The sequence below is a fragment of the Bufo gargarizans genome, chromosome 4, assembly GCF_014858855.1.
Source record: "Bufo gargarizans isolate SCDJY-AF-19 chromosome 4, ASM1485885v1, whole genome shotgun sequence".
Lineage (NCBI taxonomy): Eukaryota > Metazoa > Chordata > Amphibia > Anura > Bufonidae > Bufo > Bufo gargarizans.
The window spans coordinates 390480061-390500109 of record NC_058083.1 but is presented as its reverse complement, the minus strand read 5'-3'; the positions used below and the strand labels follow the sequence as shown (position 1 = coordinate 390500109).

Genomic DNA, 20049 nt, shown 5'->3' with positions numbered 1-20049 from the left:
AGGCTCAGGGGCGCCAGAAGACTCAAAGGACAGAAGAAAAACTCCAGGGATTCAAGTAGAGCTTCTACACGGGGATTTGGATTTTGAGTTGACTTTCTAAGGAATGGTCTCTGTGTACCAGCTTGAATTCCATGAGTTCTCCATGTATCCTGTTGAGATCTAGGTAGCGTGCACTATACAGCAGTGAGGGGGTCAATGACGAACAGATATATGCCACTTTTGTGGCGTATATCTGGTGCAGATTCTGTTGCACACTATGTTGCAGCAGAATCTGCGACTACTTCCCCGCTCACAGCATTTCTAAAAAAGGGGAGAGTGGCGTGGGTGGGGAAGGGGATGGGCCGACAGGCCAAGGAACCTGTAAATGGTGAACGTAGGGACAGAAAAAGTCAATCTTTTCTCTAATAGTTGCTTAAAGATTAGCAAGATATAAGAGGGAATCTCATTGCGTGCAGCAGGTTTGCTGCCCAGATTTGTGTCATGTTCTGAACAGTGATTAGACTACATTTTCAGAAAGGCAATTCGCAATTTTGATTGCATTTTTAATTAGCTTCCATATGTAGAGTGATGAGCCTACAAGGGAGGATAGAAAATCATTTTCCCCACTGCAATGTATTTTTATGAATTATTGCACTTAAATATTCTATCCTATTAACTCCCAAACAAGATAGATGTATATTGGAGTCATGAGAAAATATTACAAGTAAAGCTTAGTGGAACTCATTTAGGAAACTTATAACAATTCTGCAGTTACATAATGTTTGAGGAGCAGCTCGTATATAGAAGGGTTCTTCAATCTCTATAATGTACCCATGTATTAAGTCCTGAATGAGCAATACACCTGATAATGACTGTTTGCTTCAATTGTTTATGTGTCTTACAGTTGTTTTTTTTTTTTGCTTCTTCCTTTTTGGCTAGAATTTCTACCACATACTCCAATAAATGTATCTCCTGTGGAGCCACTCGCACGCCCTAATCCAGCATAGATATAATTCATTCTGTAGCATTATAGTATCTCCTGCCACATATAATTGTCATCACTCTAGGACTTAGGTGTGCTAGCTTGTATTGACTGAAATGAGTCTGCTTTCTTGAAAACTAAAGAACTCTATTTTGGAAATGTGCCTTGTTTTGACAATTGAAAGCCAAGCCTTATAACAAGAGAGGGGCCAAATGGAAGATTGACCATTCGACATCTTAGCCAGAGTGTGGGACAATCAGAATGGTGTGCTTACACACTAAAATTCCCCAGCTGCAGACAGAGGCTTGCTGCAGCATGGGCTGCAGCAGGTAAATAACCCTCGCTCCACCTCTAAGGGAACAGGAGGCTGAGAAAGTTTGCCTTCTGAAAAAGTGGGGCTGTAGTGCTGGAACCAATGTGTTTCCCCCAGCCAGGGGTGGCCAATGAATAAGGGCTAATGACAAGTCCCTGTAGCAGACCTGAACAGTAGCCCCTGAGTGAGCAAGACTAAATGACCACGATCAGGATCTTAAAATCTGTAGCATGTGAATTTATTTTATTTTTCCTAACCGGATTTTCTCAATTTACTTCAATGGGGAGAGTAAAATCCTCATCCGGAAAATCCGCAACAAATCCTCACCAATTGATGCGGATTGTCCGCACATAAATCCTGAACTTGTGCATTTACCCTAAAGAGAGAGTTAAGGAGTAGAATCTCCTGCTTTTCTACATGTGTAAAGCAGAGACAGCCGAGCGGTTGTACTTGGCTATCCCCAGCAGTCCCATACAGCTGAACAGAGCAGCAGTACATATGCGTGATTGCCGCTCCATTCATACAGGAAACATAAGTTCCCTGTTTTTATGAACGGCAAGAGCACACAGCAATCAGACCCCGGCCAATCAGATACTTATCCCGTATTCTGTGGGTAGGGAACACGTCTCTGTAATGGGGCAGCCCTTTTAGAAGTCTATCCAATAAACATGCTGTGAATAAGGCTATGTTCATACTTGAATTGTGGCTTCCTGCCACATCACCATCACTCGACAGATCCACTGAGTTATAATGTAGTCTATTGGGTTCTGATGTATTGTCCTGATTTTCACAAAAAACTGAGCTTTATACAGCACTTCTCTCAACCCATCAAATAAAATGAAATCTGCAAGGGACGCTCCAAACTAAGGCCCCAACGCCGATGTGAACTGTGCCAAAAATGATGCAATTCGCAGTGTTAAACTGATAATTTAGGGACACTAATTTTTTCTTAACTTTTTATAACCGCTTCTCATCATCATTTCCATGTGCATAGATTTGTAACGGATATACATGATGTGAATCTGTGTGTTGCCTATTGCTACATATCCCTATGAAGTCAATTTGGTTGAAAAATACATTTCAAGAAAAGTTTAAAACTTGAAAGAGTAGCAGTGAAAAACTCCTCATAAAAAAAATTAAAAAAAATTAAAAATTATGTTTCTCAGCTCGGATACTAGCTCAGCTGTGCTAATTTACAATGATCAGTGTGGTACATTTTAAGGGAGCTCTATGCTTGCCAAATCTGTGCTTCACTTACAGCTAAAATCATCTTCCCACATAAAACAAGGCTCAGGCAATGGTGTTTCTGTTATGTACCAACAGGGAATTGACTCCACAAACATAAATCAGCTTTATTGTAGAAGCGACAAACGAGAACGTTAAAACTGTGTTTTAAGCCGTGGCTTAAACAAAGTATACACAAAGTATAAAAGGAAAAGTTACAAAAACAAAATGTAAGATACATACAAAGAACCCACACATGCTTATCATGGGGGAAGGGCTGGGCATCTAATGGGATTCAGGACCTGTAACCTCTCCTAACATATACTATTCTTTTATTATTCCTGCTAGAAGTTATAAATAAATTGCTAGCAGTTTGCAATGCAGATGAACGCTACCAGTTGGGGGGTGTCTCTGCACAGTCTAACATTATCCAATCAGTGCTGCCAGTTTCAGACTGTGCAGGGACATGACCCCAACCAGTAACACCCATCTTGTTTCTCCTGCTTCCTCTGCCAGTCTCTCCCCCTCTTTCTTGATTAATAGGGCCAGGTTCCTGAATAGCCATCAGACCTGAGCCTGTCAATCAAGAAGGAGAAGGGAGGGGCTGGCAGAGGAAACAGGAGGAGCAAGGGTACACAGACAGTTTTGGGCCCACCCTCAATGGTAGCTCATTTGAAATTTGTTTAAAATACTTATTCTCCAGAATGAAGCAATGGACTTACTAAGTGAAAGGTATCATTACATTCAGCTCAGTTAGCCCTAGGTGTTTTGCCTGGTTTAACAGCGAGCTTCCTAGCAAAAGGCTTTCTTTAAGTATTTAATTTTCATGTTTCATAAGTTCCCTGTTGAATTATACCAACAACTGGCTTCAGGTGTACGTGGGACCATGGGTGTAGCTATTGGGGGTAAAAAGTTACCTAAAGAGGTCAAAGACTCCTCTGCCACATATGAAGACAGTTTGGAAATGCCCCATAGAATGTGGGGGTCAAATGACTGCACAGAGTTGTGGCTTTGTGAACATCATCAGGTTGGCAGTACCACTGTTTTCAATAACAGGTTCTCTCCAGTGGTGTAGAGAAAGTAGAAATGACTAAGTGTATATGTGGTCCAGCTACAGCGTAACCCTTACAAAAAAATAAACTTTATTACTACTTACAACAAACAATTTGTCCATTAGTGTCCAGGCGTATACCAGACCACCAAATATGCTGGCCAGGATATGGGAATAAATAACCCTAATTACATGTCCTAAGACTAGGCCCTTAGCCCAGGGGCGACTCCTAATGGTGGAGGCCCCCTGTCCTCGAACCTAACTGGCAACTCCTAGTTTACCTTATTATTCATGGGTTGAAAATCATTGACATAATGGTTAGCTGGTATAGGCATGGACAGAGAGGATCAAATACAAAAGTGCACAGTGTATACAGCCCTGATGATATCAAATACCAAAAGGTACACGGTGCAACCAACTACAGATATAAAAGACACCTAAGGTGTGGGATCATCAGGGGGTAAATGAATTAAGATATTTAAGTAGATACAAGAAAAACATTGTCGAGCGGAGGGAGGCCCAAATAATATTGGCGCATCCGTGATGTAGCCGTTCAACAAATGGTGTCAATAGTGACGTTCAGTAGTGGGATTAAAAGATTGGACCAGATGACAATCCTGGGAGGGAAAGAAGGGGGGACAAATACCAACAGTCTTGATGTATAGGACGCGTATATCTCACGTGAGACAACCAGAGTGGGTAGTGTGTCCAGGGGAAATTCAGTACAGGTTGGACCCTGGGAGGGGACACACGTTTGCTTTACTGGAGGGATATGTCGTCTAGAAGCACCAACAGGGACCCATAATAAACAGGCTTTTTTACCCTAAGTGGCTGGTTTATCTGACCCAGAACGTGTCCCAAGTCTATCGTTGTCATTGGTACTTGTGAAGCCTCTGTTGAACACCACTAACATGATTGGCCTCTGTGAACTCCATTATCTTGAAGGCTGTTATTTGCATTATTTGTGAGACCGATCGTGGCTATATATGTGTACTGAATTTCCCCTGGACACAATACCCACTCTGGTTGTCTCACGTGAGATATACGCGTCCTATACATCAAGACTGTTGGTATTTGTCCCCCCTTGTTTCCCTCCCAGGATTGTCATCTGGTCCAATTTTTTAATCCCACTACTGAACGTCACTATTGACACCATTTGTTGAACGGCTACATCACGGATGCGCCAATATTATTTGGGCCCCCTGATGATCCCACAACGTGGGGGAAATGCGTTGGGGTTGATCACAGATTGGTTCTGTGGTATCAATAGTCATCGTAATTAGGTGTCTTTTATATCTGTAGTTGGTTGCACCGTGTACCTTTTGGTATTTGATATCATCAGGGCTGTATACACTGTGCACTTTTGTATTTGATCCTCTCTGTCCATGCCTATACCAGCCCACCATTATGTCAATGATTTTCAACCCATGTATAATAAGGTAAACTAGGAGTTGCCAGTTAGGTTCGAGGACAGGGGGCCTCAACCATTAGGAGTCGCCCCTGGGCTAAGGGCCTAGTCTTAGGACATGTAATTAGGGTTATTTATTCCCATATCCTGGCCAGCATCTTTGGTGGTCTGGTATACGCCTGGACACTAATGGACAAATTGTTTGTTGTAAGTAGTAATAAAGTTTATTTTTTTGTAAGGGTTACGCTGTAGCTGGACCACATAAATTCTGACCTTTAACCCATTATTTAGACTTATATCCTAAATTGCTGGATGTAGAAATGACTAAGCCCTACATCAAATTTTTGAAAGCCCTCCTCCAGAAACTTGGAAATCCCCTCCTCCTGTGCAACCCTCACTCCTGGGGCTAGTCTAGATCAATCTCTCAGATGAGGCCCAGCAGCCGCTCCATCCATTTCCTACAGTGTCTATAATGTCATATTATAATACTTTTGAGGGGGCCCTGAGGAAATTTTGGGTCCTCATCCTGGGTGAGCTCCTTCTAAGTTCAGGCTCCAAAGCAGCTGCTTCCCCTATAGCTACGCCCCTGGTTCTCTCTCTCCTAAACTAAATGTACACCCCTATTTTTTAAGTTGGATTAACAAAAATGGGTAGCATATAAACATTTAAAACATCAAACAGATGTTTTAATAAAAACCTATTGAACCACAAAACACCATTGAAGAGAAAAAATAATGGTAATGTCTTTCTAAATTAAAACATTTTATTGCAAATTAGTAACACAAAGGCTTCAAGAGAAAAGTCAATTAACTTTAGACCGGGGATGCTTTATCTAAATGGCTATTAGTTAAGTGATATAGAGTAAATATGACCAAAAATTAATAAAACTGATCTATGACACTTTTAGTCTTGAGATTACTGTTGTTATTTGCAGAGTAGTAATTCACATAATGAGATTTGTAATGCCCAAGACAAAAAAAAGAGCAGAGAGAGTTTAATCAAAATTTCGTTAACTCCTCAGAATGAGAGCTCGCTATCCCATTTCAAATTGATGCTCTTTTCTCTTGTGATGCCTATAATTCTGCAAAGTTAAGACCTCGAAATTGTATTCCTAGCAAATATGTTTGCCAGAAAATCAATTTTATAGCAGGGGTATGCTGGGTGCTTAGAAAGTGATCTAACTTCGAATGTCTACTGTCTTTACTAAAAATTAACGGCTCAGACAAACTCGAAGTAAATCTACAAAGATAGGACTACAAGGAAATGCTTATCTAAGTTAAGGTAAAAAAAAAACTAAATAAACATTATAAAGAGCTAGATTCAGATCCACCAACAGTGTGCCACTTTAATAAATCCTCAAAGTACTATGGGCTATAACTGGCCATTATTACCTGGCTACCCTCTAAATGCACAAACACTTTAGTTATCCAAGGCTAGAAAATTGATAGCCTATCCTTACCATAGGCCGTCAATATCAGATTGGAGGGGTCTGACTCGCAGCCACGTTCAACCGACTATAGGGGTCGTGGCTTTACTCTGTATTACAGCTCCATTCCATTCACTTGAATGGGAATGAGCTAGTGATAAGTAACAGCAAGCAAAGCCACTACCAAAAGTAAAGAATTGTACACAGTAAACAATGAAGGGGATGCTGTGCTCAATGAAGTATTGCACTCCTTTAAATTAGTTGATCATCATGGGTGCTGAGAGTTGGACAATTATCTGTAACAATGTCTGCTCCAGAACGCAGGCAAAACGTCATCATATCACCAATCCAAAATCAATTACCTATTCTGGAGACAGGCCACCAATTTTATAGTTAGAGATAACTGGCTCTCCCATAGTTTAGAGCTATAACTCCATACAATAATAGAATCATCATGATACGCCTTAAAAGTCATCTTCTAAAACACAAAAACATACCTGCACTCATCAACATTGAAATTGCAACCAGGAAAAACCATAAGGTTATGTAAATTGAGGAGGCAGAAGGTGTTGCTAAGATCTGCAAATAATAAAATTTTCAAGCACTTCACTGTGGGAGAGGCATAAAAGCCAGATAAAAAAGCAAAGTTTTTTAGCCACACGAAAGCTCAAAAATTTGATCTAGTTCTGTGGGATGATTGTGCAATGCCTTACTTTCCTCGAGACAGGCCATCTATCACCACTGAGAGACGTTGGTTTATTACTTTCACAGATCGTTACGCACCTAGGCCAAGAAGTCAGCACTGATCAACACTGCGTGTCCTGGTGGTTGGGAGAACAACCACGCACTGGAATGACAGCAAGAGTTGCACAGAGAAGAACCTCTGCACGGACGCATCGTCTGATTAAAAGAATAGTACATAGTGATCCATTCTGTACTGCAAGTGAAACTGAATGTCACATACTAAGCCTAGGGTGGCAAACAGTATCTACACAAACCATCAGAAGGTGTTTGCACAACATTGGCCTAAGAGTTAGATGTCCAGCTACGTGTGTTCCATTGACCTCACACCACTGCTGTCAAAGGCTATCATGGTGCAGAGCAAGATGGCAATGGATGCTGAAATGGAGATCTATCCTCTTCAGTGATGAGCGCCTCTTTTGTCTCAGACACAATGATAGACGGAGATTGGTCTGGAGACCACGTGGGCAGCTGCAGGAAGATGCCTTCACAAGGGAACATCACACCAGTCCTACTCCCGGAATTATGGAGTGGCATAATGTACGGTAGTCGGACACCTAGAGTCTTCATTTCAGGTACACTCTGCAGAACTTTGATTCGGTTGTGGAAACAGTGGTACGGCCACTTTTCCAAAGTATCTTACGAGCCATTTTCCAAAAGAACGATGCCAGGTCGCATGTTGCTCGTGCTACCACGAGCTTCCTGCGTGGCCTAAACGTGCTATCATGGCCTGCAACATCTCGAGACATGTTTCCTATCGAACACATCTGGGACGTCATTAGTTGGCAATTGTAAAGGGAGCTATCAGCAGTTTATCTTGATGATTGGCAGGCCCAAGTGCATTTACTGTGGCAGAACATTGCTCAGAAACCATTGGTAGCATGCCAAGGTGTGTAAGTGTGCATATATTTTTGTGCATGGTGTTCATACTCAATACTGGATAAATCGAGATGTTTTGAATATTTTGTTTCCATTTTTGTATATCATTAACATGTCTACTGATCCTGTGATTTCCATAATTGCATTACTTTTCCATCTTGGTGTTGCTATTTCAATGTTGAGGAGTATAATTTCTTCAATAAGACTATAACACTGTAATCTTGTAATCAGTATTATACCACAGCATTTGTGCACCAAAATACATAAACTGTGTCTCTAAACTCAGTCATTAGTTATCCACGAGAGGTTGGGGAATTTCTTTTTTGTGTGTGAATTTAAAAGGGTTGGTTTGAGAGTCAACCAGAGAATGTACATTACTGAATTTTTTATAACAAGGCCTCTTTAGGATTGCTTCATTAGTTGAACTAATCAATATGCTTTTGACTAAATTGTGGTATATTCACATGAACCAGCAGCGGTACCACATCAGAAATACTCTAGTGGGCAAAAGTCATCAGACATATTTGGTCCAATTTATCAAAACTGTCTAACAAAAATGGACTTCCTGCCCATAGAAGCCAATGAAAGTGCAGCTTTCATTTCTTAATCTGTTGTGGCAAAATTAAAGGTTAACTATGATTGGTTGCTTTGGATAACAAAGACGTCATTAAAGCCTAGAAGTATCTGTGCCTCATGGAGCGAATGGATTGATTTATAATGCATCAAGGCATTTCTTTCACTTACCTTACAAAAATCATACTGCTGTTGTACTGTGGGGACATCTCCTCCCACAGGCATTTGTTTCTTCAGCTCCTCATCTCTGACATCTAACCAACAAATGAGTTCTTCCAAGGATTTTAGCAAATAATTCCATTTATCAGCACTTGCTTCCAAGTGTGTTCTGCAATAGAGCAAATGAAAAGGGTCAAAAAGTGTGCAGAACAGTGCAGTGTAATGCAGACTTACTAGTCTGAAAGGCAAACGAAAAAAAAAAATATCTCTTTAGTTGGGATTACAAAATTGGTAAACTGCTTTCCAAAAAGTTTTAATTCAGGCAAACATGTCATCAATGACAAACTGGTGGGATTCCGACTCCTGGGAATACCAAGCTGGTCGAAGGACAGATTGAAAGGATTTGGACCTTTCTGAACCTTGGTTTGATGTCACTGACGTCAGAAGAGATATTTCTCAGTCGGCAATAACATGACATACACACAGGTATCACTGAGAAATACTCTAACTTTATTATGCTATCGCTTGGCCTTATATAGGCAGTAGAAAAGTTTGCATAACAACAGCGTTTAAACCAATCATAAAGATAAACATTGGTGCTCATATACATACTACCGGAACATCCTTATATGGTATGTGTACGTACAGTAAGCAAAAACAATAGGTATTAATCAGTCACATATAAGAATGTACGCAGTTGTGCCGAATGACCCTGAATAAGGCAAGAACGTTTTTGGGGATTCCCAGAATCTGTCCTGGGACAGATAAGCGAACTTAACTCACAGCGGAGGAACTTGAAACGTTGTGGGTGAGATGTTATAACAATTCTTTACATATTTAGAGCAGGAACAAGATGGAGTCACATTTCTCTTCAATCCCCTCTTAGAACCAAATTTCTTAGATAATGCACCAGAACTAGCACAACTTTGTATACCCTACAGCATTTGGGAGAAGTACTCTTTGTGGCTGCTACACAGTATACAGAGTTGTGCTAGTTTCAGCATATCAGAGAGGGTGCCGGGAGATGGACCACCAAAGATCAGATACTGATGACAATCTTGGATAGATCTATTTTAAAGGGGTTGTCTAGGATTTTACAAGTGATAGCGTATACTCAGACTAGACCATCAATGTGTGATCAGTGAGGGTCTGAGAAAATGAACTCCCACCAATCATCTGTTTTAGCGTCAGATGCTGTGCCGGAACTACACAGCTCCAACCATTTTGTAGTGGATGGAGCTGGTTACTGCAATGGAATCAGCCTTGTCTCATCTCCGTCCACTACATAATGGGCTGAGTTTTGTATTTCTGTGGTCATCTTCTGGCATCAAAGCTACTGGAAAACAGCTGATCAGTGGGGGAGAAGGGTGTGATACCCTTGTTGATCAGATATTGATGGTCTATCCTGAGGATGCGCCATCACCTGTAAAATCCTGGATAACCTCGTTAAAGAATTTTAACTTTAAAGAAACTATATTTCTCCATTAAAACATGGTAAGTTAAAAGACCACATTCAAAGCTATTTCTACCTGATAGGGCTGCAGCAAACGATTATTTGAATAATTTCATCGATTAATCTGGAAAAAACACCAAAATGACAAAAAAAAGGGGGTTTATATGATTTTACTTGAAAAATTATGTTCAAAGGCCATATTAAAACAAATGGTGGATGGCACTGTTAATGGCACTGTTATGGGGATGGAGCTGTTATGGGGGGGGGATCTGTGGATGGCACTGTTATGGGGGGATGTGTGGATGGCACGGTTATGGGGGGAATCTGTGGATGGCACTTATGGGGGGGTCTGTGGATGGCACTGTTATGGGGGGATCTGTGGATGGCACTGTTATGGGGGGATCTGTGGATGGCACTGTTATGGAGGGGATCTGTGGATGGCACTGTTATGGAGGGGATCTGTGGATGGCACTGTTATGGAGGGGATCTGTGGATGGCACTGTCATGGAGGGGATCTGTGGATGGCACTGTCATGGAGGGGATCTGTGGATGGCACTGTTATGGGGGATCTGTGGATGGCACTGTTATGGGGAGGGATATCTATGCACTGTTATGGGAGGAGGATCTGTGGATGACACTGTTATGGGGAAGGGGACCTGTGGATGACCATGTTATGGGGGGATCTATGGATTACACTATATAGCATCTTATGCTATATGTGTCATCCACAGATCTCTCCCATAGCAGTGTCATCCATAGATCCCCCTCCCTATAACAGTGTCATCCACAGATCTCCCCCATAGCAGTGTCATCCACAGATTCCCCTTCCCATAACAGTGTCATCCACAAACCCCCTTCCCCATAACAGTGCCATCCACAGATCCCCTCCATAACAGTGCCATCCACAGATCCCCCTCGCCAAAACAGCCCCAGCCCCGCCGCTCACAGCAGTATTCCTTAACCGGCAGTAACTTTAAATCACCGCATCTTTATTACCTTACAATCAAGCTCCAGTAACAGGAAGAGCGGGCAGCGGCGTAACGTCACTTACTCACGTGAAGCGCATGCTCCGCACACTTTTTGAATGAAGCAGGCGGAGCATGCGCGTCACGTGAGTAAGTGACGTTATGCCGCTGCCCGCTTTGCCTGTTACTGGAGCTTCATTGTAAGGTAACAAAGATGCGGTGATTTAAAATTCAAGGACCCGCAGTCATAGCGCCTGACTGCCTGCTCCAGCCCGCATAGCAACGAATCGGCCGATTATTCGATAACGGGATTCGTTGACAACGAATCCCGTTATCGAATATTATCGATAACGTTGATTAATCATTGCAGCCCTACTACCTGAAGCCAAGCATTTCCGAGTGTATTATGCTAGAAGCAGTTTATTTAACCATTCACCCCAAGCTGTTGTAAATTCTGACTCTGGAGACTCTTGACTAGAAAGGTAATGTAAAAGGCAATATCTATTTGTAAAGCAAATACCAACTGGGTAAAGGTTTTGCTGGCGTTGGATGTTACAGGCATCATAGAGGTGCTGAACACTAATATTCATGAATCTTTGATTTTGCATTTCAATGCATGACAAATATAACAATATTAGTCACAGTCAGAACTGTCTGTAAAACTTCAAAAATCTGCCGTCTTCGTATACATTCAGAGCCTTCCAGGAATGTACTAAGGGGAGTCAAGCAGGATAGAGCACATATGCATATTTTCAATAGTTTCTCAAGGTCACTAAACCTCTGTAACTACTAAGCTTACACGTTAAAAATGTTGTTTCCTAGGAGATAAGAAAGGCTTAAAGTGGATCTGTCAGCATGATCAACCCTACTAAACCATGCAAAATTTATTTTCTCTGTAGGGTTAATAGTTGCTGAGCTTTCAGAGTTGATCAGTTCCACTGTAGAGGCACCGAGTCAATGAGCCAGGATCTTCTGCTGCTTCCCAAGCTCAGGAAGCTGCATCTGATTCACTACACAAACACCAAGTCACGGCGCTGGCATGGGAACACAGGGCTAGATCAGATGTCTAGCCCTGTCAATCAAAGAGGAGGAGGAGGAGTACAGAGAGCACAGGGGCACTGCACTAGCGGTGCTCCTAGTGCTATGGCCAGCCCCCTGGTGCTCCAAATTGATAATTAAAATTAATATATCTTTGTAATATATCAAACCTATACAGAAAATAAATATATTGTTTTACTCAGTATGATCAACCCCACCATGCAGTATGCCTGGTTTAATAGAATCGATCATGCTAACAGATGCTCTTTCAAAGGTAATATTTATTGTTGGTGTTTGGAGGTGGTTTAGGGGTTAAAGGCTATAATCCTGTGGTTAAAGGTTATTTTGAGGTTAACATAGTTTGGCCTTAGTAGTTTACAGAGGAGAATAGATAAATGATTCATGGTATGAAGTAGTTGAGGGGTTAAACGGTAAAATCGCTGGTGCTCTCGGGTTCCTTTTGGACCAAGGGTAGCTGAAAGGTTAATGACAGTGGGGATCTAAACTAGGGCAGAGGTTAATTAACACCTTCAGGACCAGCCTAGTGTCCTCGGGTTTTCTATTCTATGCTCGTGCCTCTATCATTGCATTCTAACAGCTATAACATTTTTATTTATCAGTCAACATAGCCGTATGAAAGCTTCTTTTCAGCTGTGTTGTATTTTTAAATGGCACCATTTCGGGTACATATAACTTTTATGGAAAGTGGAAATGGAAAGAAAACAGTGATTCTCCAGGTTAGAATTACAGCATTTACAGCAGCTTATGCAATGGTCCACCAATCTTTCTCCCTTCGTAAATCATATAAAACAAATGTTAGATAGTATTTAAGGCCACATAAGATGAATATAAGTGATTCAAATAATAGTAATCAATGTTGACAGAATTGCGGGTTGCCAGGCTCCCAACTACATATATGGTAACATTGTCCAAAGTTGATACGTTACTGGGAAGACATCTATGTATTAATCTTGAGCTTGTGCCAGACTAGTACCTCCCCTATGCCACAGCTTGTTCTGCTAGACTTAGGTTTGAACCGTATTCTGCCAAGATGTGTTTAGTTAACAGAGTACTCATTGCTGCCAGGACATTGATAATAAATAACTGAAAGAGCGACCAAAGTCCAACCTTGGAAGAGCTACGAAGGTTGTCCAATAAGTTATCTACCTGAATATGAAAACAAAATGTTCTGAGGAAACTGAACTACTTTTCAATGTAATCCCCCTTGACTTCAATACACTTATTCCACTTCGCTTCCAGTGATCAGATGCCCTCAGAATAAAAGGAGACTTGTTGCTGCTGGAGGAACCCTGTTACCACCTCTTTGACTGCATTATCATCAGAAAATCATTGCAAATATCTCTTTAGGATCAGAAAGAGAAAGTAATCAATTGGAGCTAGGTCTGGATTGTAGGGTGGATGATCAAGCTCCATGAAGCTGCAATCCCTGATAGCAACTTGTGATTTGCGAGACTTGTGAGCTGGCGCATTCTTGTGAACCGCCAACACACTTGCTGACAACTTCCCAGAAAATTTCTCTTTGATTGTCTTCATTGTTAAAGCATAGGTGTCTCTAGTAATTGTTGTGTTGTATGAATTTTAGTAACAAAACATCTTCTGTATCCCAAAAAACTGTTGCCACGATCTTCCATCTGACTGCTGCACACAAATTTCCTTTGGAGTTGGTGACCGCTTATGCTTCCATTACATGGACTCAGAATCATGGTTATTCGACAGGTCGTCCTGAACAGGGGGGCATCTTCAATTGATTCCCTACCCCTTTTAAACTGCTTGACCCAAAATTTTACTCTGTAGCATGAAGGTGCATCATCACCAAATCCATAAATCATCATTTCATGGATTTCTTTAGGCTTCTTTTCTTCCTTTGTAAGGAATTTAATCACGGAACAAAGCTCCAAATCCCTCACTTTCTTTGTAGACCCGCAATGTACTGCACTTGCCATCCTGTCACTTCCAGTGCTTTCATCAGACTGAAATTCTTCTCTGTGTGTTACATGTCCAGACATGTCTCAACCTGCACAGGCAAGCTCAGCTCTCTATCACTGACAGAACATGCTGGGGTAAATAACTTATTAAACACCCTTCGTAATATATGGAAGGTCAATAGTTACTAGTAGTTAGAGATATGTTTGGATTCAAATAATACATTCCTCGTAAAGAACCTGCAGAACTACTGGGAGATATGGCAGGAGATTAAGTCCTAGACATGATGTATATGGATTGATGAATGTGATTTAATAGTTGTCTCTTTCATCAGGAAAAGTGCCATATAATCACTAACAATGTGCAGATGGTCTAGGACAGTGGTTCTCAACCTGCGGTACGTGGTCACACCGCAAGGTCAGGGGATACGCAGGACTGCCATAGCATCCAGAAATGTGTCACTGCTGGTTGCTAGAGCCTCTCAAAATTTAACTTTATCGCCATCCTCAGGACTGCAATATGGTTGAATGCTGAGATGTCTCCCTGCCCAGTCACTCATTTTCATAGGCTACGGGCCAGAGGACAGTGCAGATGGTGTTATGAAATCATCATTGCGACCGCCTGAGCCGGGCTGCAAGTAGCAAGAGACCTATGTCCTGCATAGCATCGCAGGTGAGTATTTGCATTTGTTATTTTCATTTTGCACCTTGCGGAAGCATGCTGTTGGGCCACTATAGGGGAGGTCATTATTATAACTGGGTGGGCACTATAAGCACATTGGTACTACTGGGGGCAAAGTAAGCAGACATTCTTTCTACTGGAACACATTATGGAGGCTTTATTACTACTGGCGGTACTATAAAGGGGCATTTTTCTTTCTCCTGAGATATATTATGTGGATTTATTACTACTGAGGACACTATAGGCATTATTACTTCAGGGGCATACTGTGGAGGCTTTATTACTACTTGGGGCACTATGGTGAGCATAATTACTACTGGGACACACTGTGGGGGCCACTACAGGGGCATAATGGTGGCCTCTATAACTACTGGGGCACTATAAGGAGCATCAGTATTACTGGGGCACTATAAAGATGGGAATTATTACTGATGGGGTCAATAACACTACAGGAGGCATTATGGTGGGCTCTACTACTACTACCACTGGGGCACTGTAGGGGGAACTACAGGGTAAGTCAAAAAGAGTGGTGCAAAATTATAGCCTCCTTATTAATAACTGAGAGAACATAACGCAAATTTATTAAGGCTACTTTCACACTCGCGTTTGGTACGGATCGGTCATGGATCTGCACAAACGCATCCGTTCAGATAATACAACCACATGCATCCGTTCAGAACAGATTTGTTTGTATTATCTTTAACATAGCCAAAATGGATCCGTCTTGAACAAAATAGAAAGTCAATAGGGGAAGGATCCGTTTTCTACTGTGCCATATTGTGTCAGTGAAAACGGATCAGTCTCAATTGACTTACATTGTGTGTCAGGACGGATCCGTTTGGCTCAGTTTCGTCAGATGGACGCAAGCAGCGTTTTGGTATCCGCCTCCAAAGCGGAATGGAGGTGGAACTGAGCCAAACTGATGCATTCTGAGCGGATCCTTATCCATTCAAAATGCATTAAGGGCAAAACTGATCCGTTTTGTACCGCTTGCGAGATCCCTGAACAGATCTCACAAAAGGAAAGCAAAACGCCAGTGTGAAAGTAGCCTAACATGAAAAAAAAAAGATACACTCTCTATTAAAGTTTTATCTCTACACTATAAATGTTCGATATGAGCTGCACTGGTGATACAGCAGATGTCTAGGTGGTAGATCAGGTCTGACCAGACATGTGACAGTATATCCTCAGATATGAACTCCACTTTTTCAGTGATGCATTGTCTCAGGTTGTCCAGATCCTATGGCTGGGGGCAGATATGCAGAATTCTTGACATAGAAAGAAATTACAGGGTGTTAGATCTTGTGATCGTGGTGGCCATTGGTGAATCATTTATTCCAGCACTGCCGATCCGACATTGAAGTAGAGTTTAATTCAGGTATTGGCGAACATCCAACTGGAAATGATGGGGAGCATCATCCGGCTAATGACTACATTTGGCAGATCTTACTCTATCTGAGGCATAAGCCATTTGCTTAACATTTTCAGGTAGGAGTGGCCAGTGACAATATCCTCGGCAAAATAGAAGGACGGAGACTTTGTGTCTGCTCATTGCACATATTACGTTTACAATTTGGGCGAGTTCCTCATGTGCTCGATAATGGTATGTGGGTTTTCTGAGCCCCAGATTCTAAAATTGTGGCAACTGTCCTTTCCAAGTAGGTGAAAGGTAGCCTCTTCTCTGAACACCAGCTTATCAGTGAATTTGTCCTCTTCCAATCGCCCCTGCAAGTCAGTGTAAATGTCCTGGTGTTTCAGTTTATTATTCAGTTTCAGCTCTTGAAAAATTTGTAGTCTGTATGGCTTAGGGTACTTTCACGCTTGCGTTAAAATTTTCCAGTATTGAGTTCTGTCACAGGGGCTCAATACCGGAAAAAAACACTTCAGTTTATCCTAATGCATTCTGAATGGAAAGCATTCCATTCAGTATGTATCAGGATGTCTTCAGTTCAGTCATTCTTACGGTGCTTGGGCGGAGAAAATTTTCTCTGACCAAAATTCTGGAACACTTGCCAGAATGCCGGATCCGACATTAATTTCCATTGAAATGGATTAATGCCGAATCCGATACCAAGTGTTCCCGGAAAATGCAAAAATGTAAAAAAAAAAAAATCCCGGATCCATTTTTCCCGATGACACCGGAGAGACGGATCCAGTGTTTCAATGCATTTGTCAGTCGGATCCGCATCCGGATACAAATGCTATCCATTTGCATACGGATTTCCGGATCCAGCAAGCAGTTTCGACGACGGAACTGCCTGCCGGAATCCAACAACGCAAGTGTGAAAGTACCCTTACAGACATTTTCAGAAGATAAGCTGCACCATGGTTTGTGGTACTTCTTGTTCCATACTATGCTCGTACACAGGACTATGCTCGTACACAGTTCAAATCCTGTTCACTGTCTCTTCCGAATCTTTGGGGGCCTAGACTTTTCCCCTGACATAAACAGCCACTAGTTTTAAATTGCTTCACCCTACAAGAAATGCAATTAATATGCGGAGCACATTTTCCAAATGTATTCAGAAAATATGAAATTTTGCTGTACTGTCACAACAAATCCTGTTCTTGCAAATTACAACCGTGACGTAGTATCATTATAGCATTTTTGGGAGACACTACGTTAACGACATTATTACTGGCAGGAGCACTATCTGCTAGGCACAATTATATTTGAGGGCACTGTGTGGCAATAATTATTGAAGGAGGCACTATCTGTGTGGTACTACTATTTTCAGGGGGACTACATTTTTCTGCAGTATAGTATTGGGGGCACAGTGGGAACATTGGGGGTAGCAGGATGGGATGTTCAGAAGGTGGGAAGGATGATGGAAAAGTAAGAACGTAAGATGTCTGTGTGACAACTTCTGCAGGGATGAGACATGGCTGAAAAACGTCATCATGGTGGTCTGGCCTTAATGGAAAAGATGAGGAAAGAAAACATCATGTCAGAGGAGATATCAATGGACGTAATAGGTATTGTGAGGCAGTAGCAGGTCTGATATATGAAGGGTGAAGATAAAAGTCTCCTTGAATGGTGCAGGAAACCTATTAGAGATGTATATTAGTATTTAGTGTGGTTTGCCCATGATCACCTGGCCTGAGGTGAGGCCAGGTGCGATAATCACTTAAGGATAAAGCAATCCTCAGAGTGTGTGTGTGAGGGGGGGGGGGGGGATTGAAAAAGAAGCCTGCAGAGATTCTGTGTGGTCCCAGCCAGGAGGGCTGGGGGGCCACAAGGCTGAGGAAGCCTGAATTTTGGGGGGCCCAACGACGCCTGAAGAAAAGAGGTGCCGCACAATCAGAGTCGGGAGGACTGCTGGATCATATGCCCAAAGGTATTGCGTGGTCACCGTCTGGAGGACTGGTGGACCGAGATCCCAATGGGTTGCATTGGTCACAGCTAGGAAGCCATCTGACCGCATGGCTGAGTGAAGCCAAATACCGCAGTGTGAACATTGGCCTAGAGGCGAGTTTGGGGGACCTCTGTATGGGGAGCGCCTAGCCGGGCAAGCATTTATTGTTTTGTGTTGATGTAACACGTTGTGAGTTGAAGCTGCGTCTTCATTGATAATTGCATTAGGCTTGTCAGTAAAAGCAAAAAAAGGAAGAGATCACTGTGGTACTCAGCAGAAGTGGCCAAAATCATTAAAAACAAAAAGATAGCATTTAGTAATTATAAAAAAGAAAAAAAACGAGGATGACAGGCAAATTTATAAGATTAGGCAGAGAGAGGCCAAACAAGTTATAAGAGCTTCTAAAGCACAGGCAGAAGAGAAATTAGCTCAGTCAGTGAAAAAAGGCGATAAGACATTCTTCAGATACATAAATGAAAAAGGAAACTAAAACAAGGAATTACCAAATTAAAAACAAAAGAAGGAAAGTATATGGAAGAAGATATAGAACTAGCTGACTGCCTCAATGAATATTTTGGTTCAGTTTTTACAAAGGAAAATGAAGGAAAAGGACCTCAGTTAGGAAGGAAGACTAATGAATCTGTTGATAAATGTGTCTTTACAGTGGAAGAGGTTCTAAGTCAGCTGTCTAAAAATACAAATAAGTCACAGGGGCCTGATGGGATACACCCAAAGCTATTAAAAGAGCTCAGCGGTGAACTAGCAAAACCATTAACAGATTTATTTAACCAATCACTGGTAACAGGAGTCGTCCCAGAAGATTGGAAATTAGCAAATGTTGTGCCCATTCACAAGAAAGGTAGTAGGGAGGAATCGGGCAACTATAGGCCAGTAAGCCTGAGATCAATAGTGAGGAAATTAATGGAAACAATACTTAAGGAGAGGATTGTGGAACATCTAAAATCCCATGGATTGAAAGATGAAAAACAGCATGGGTTTACTTCAGGGATTTCATGTCAAACTAATCTTATTGATTTTTTTGATTGGGTGACTAAAATAATAGATGGCGGATGCATCAGACATAGCTTATCTAGACTTTAGTAAGGCTTTTGATACTGTCCCACATAGAAGGCTTATCAATAAATTGCAGTCTTTGTGATTGGACTCCCATATTGTTGAATGAATTAGGAAGTGGCTGAGGGACAGACAACAGAGGGTTGTAGTCAATGGAGTATATTCAGACCATGGTCTTGTTCCCAGTGGGGTACCTCAGGGATCTGTTCTGGGACCCATATTGTTTAATATCTTTATCAGCGAAATTGCAGAAGGCCTCGATGGTAAGGTGTGTCTTTTTGCTGATGACACAAAGATTTGGAACAGGGTTGATGTTCCTGGAGGGATACACCAAATGGAAAAGGATTTAGGAAAACTAGAGGAATGGTCAAAAATCTGGCAACTAAAATTTATTGTTGATAAGTGCAAGATAATGCACCTGGGGCGTAAAAACCCAAGAGCAGAATATAAAATCAGTGATACAGTCCTAACCTCAGTATCTGAGAAAAGGGATTTAGAATCATTATTTCAGAAGACTTAAAGGTAGGCAGACAATGTCATAGAGCAGCAGGAAATGCTAGCAGAATGCTTGGGTGTATAGGGAGAGGCATTACTAGTAGAAAGAGGGAGGTGCTCATGCCGCTCTACAGAGCACTAGTGAGACCTCATTTGGAGTATTGTGCTCAGTACTGGAGACCATATCTCCAGAAGGATATTGATACTTTGGAGAGAGTTCAGAGAAGAGCTACTAAACTGGTACATGGATTGCAGGATAAAACTTACCAGGAAAGATTAAAGGACTTTTAACATGTATAGCTTGGAAG

The 20049-nt window shown here is 41.7% G+C and overlaps 1 protein-coding gene across 6 annotated transcripts in view; it reads right to left on the bottom strand.

The window, feature by feature from the left end:
- The window catches only part of LOC122934420 (utrophin-like), a 616199-nt gene that overhangs the window by 214296 nt on the left and 381854 nt on the right, over positions 1–20049 (bottom strand). For all 6 annotated transcript variants that reach the window (XM_044289868.1, XM_044289864.1, XM_044289866.1 and 3 more), the window contains one exon: positions 8748–8904. In XM_044289868.1, coding sequence (XP_044145803.1) covers positions 8748–8904 — 157 coding nt within the window. The remainder of the gene's footprint in view (positions 1–8747; positions 8905–20049) is intronic.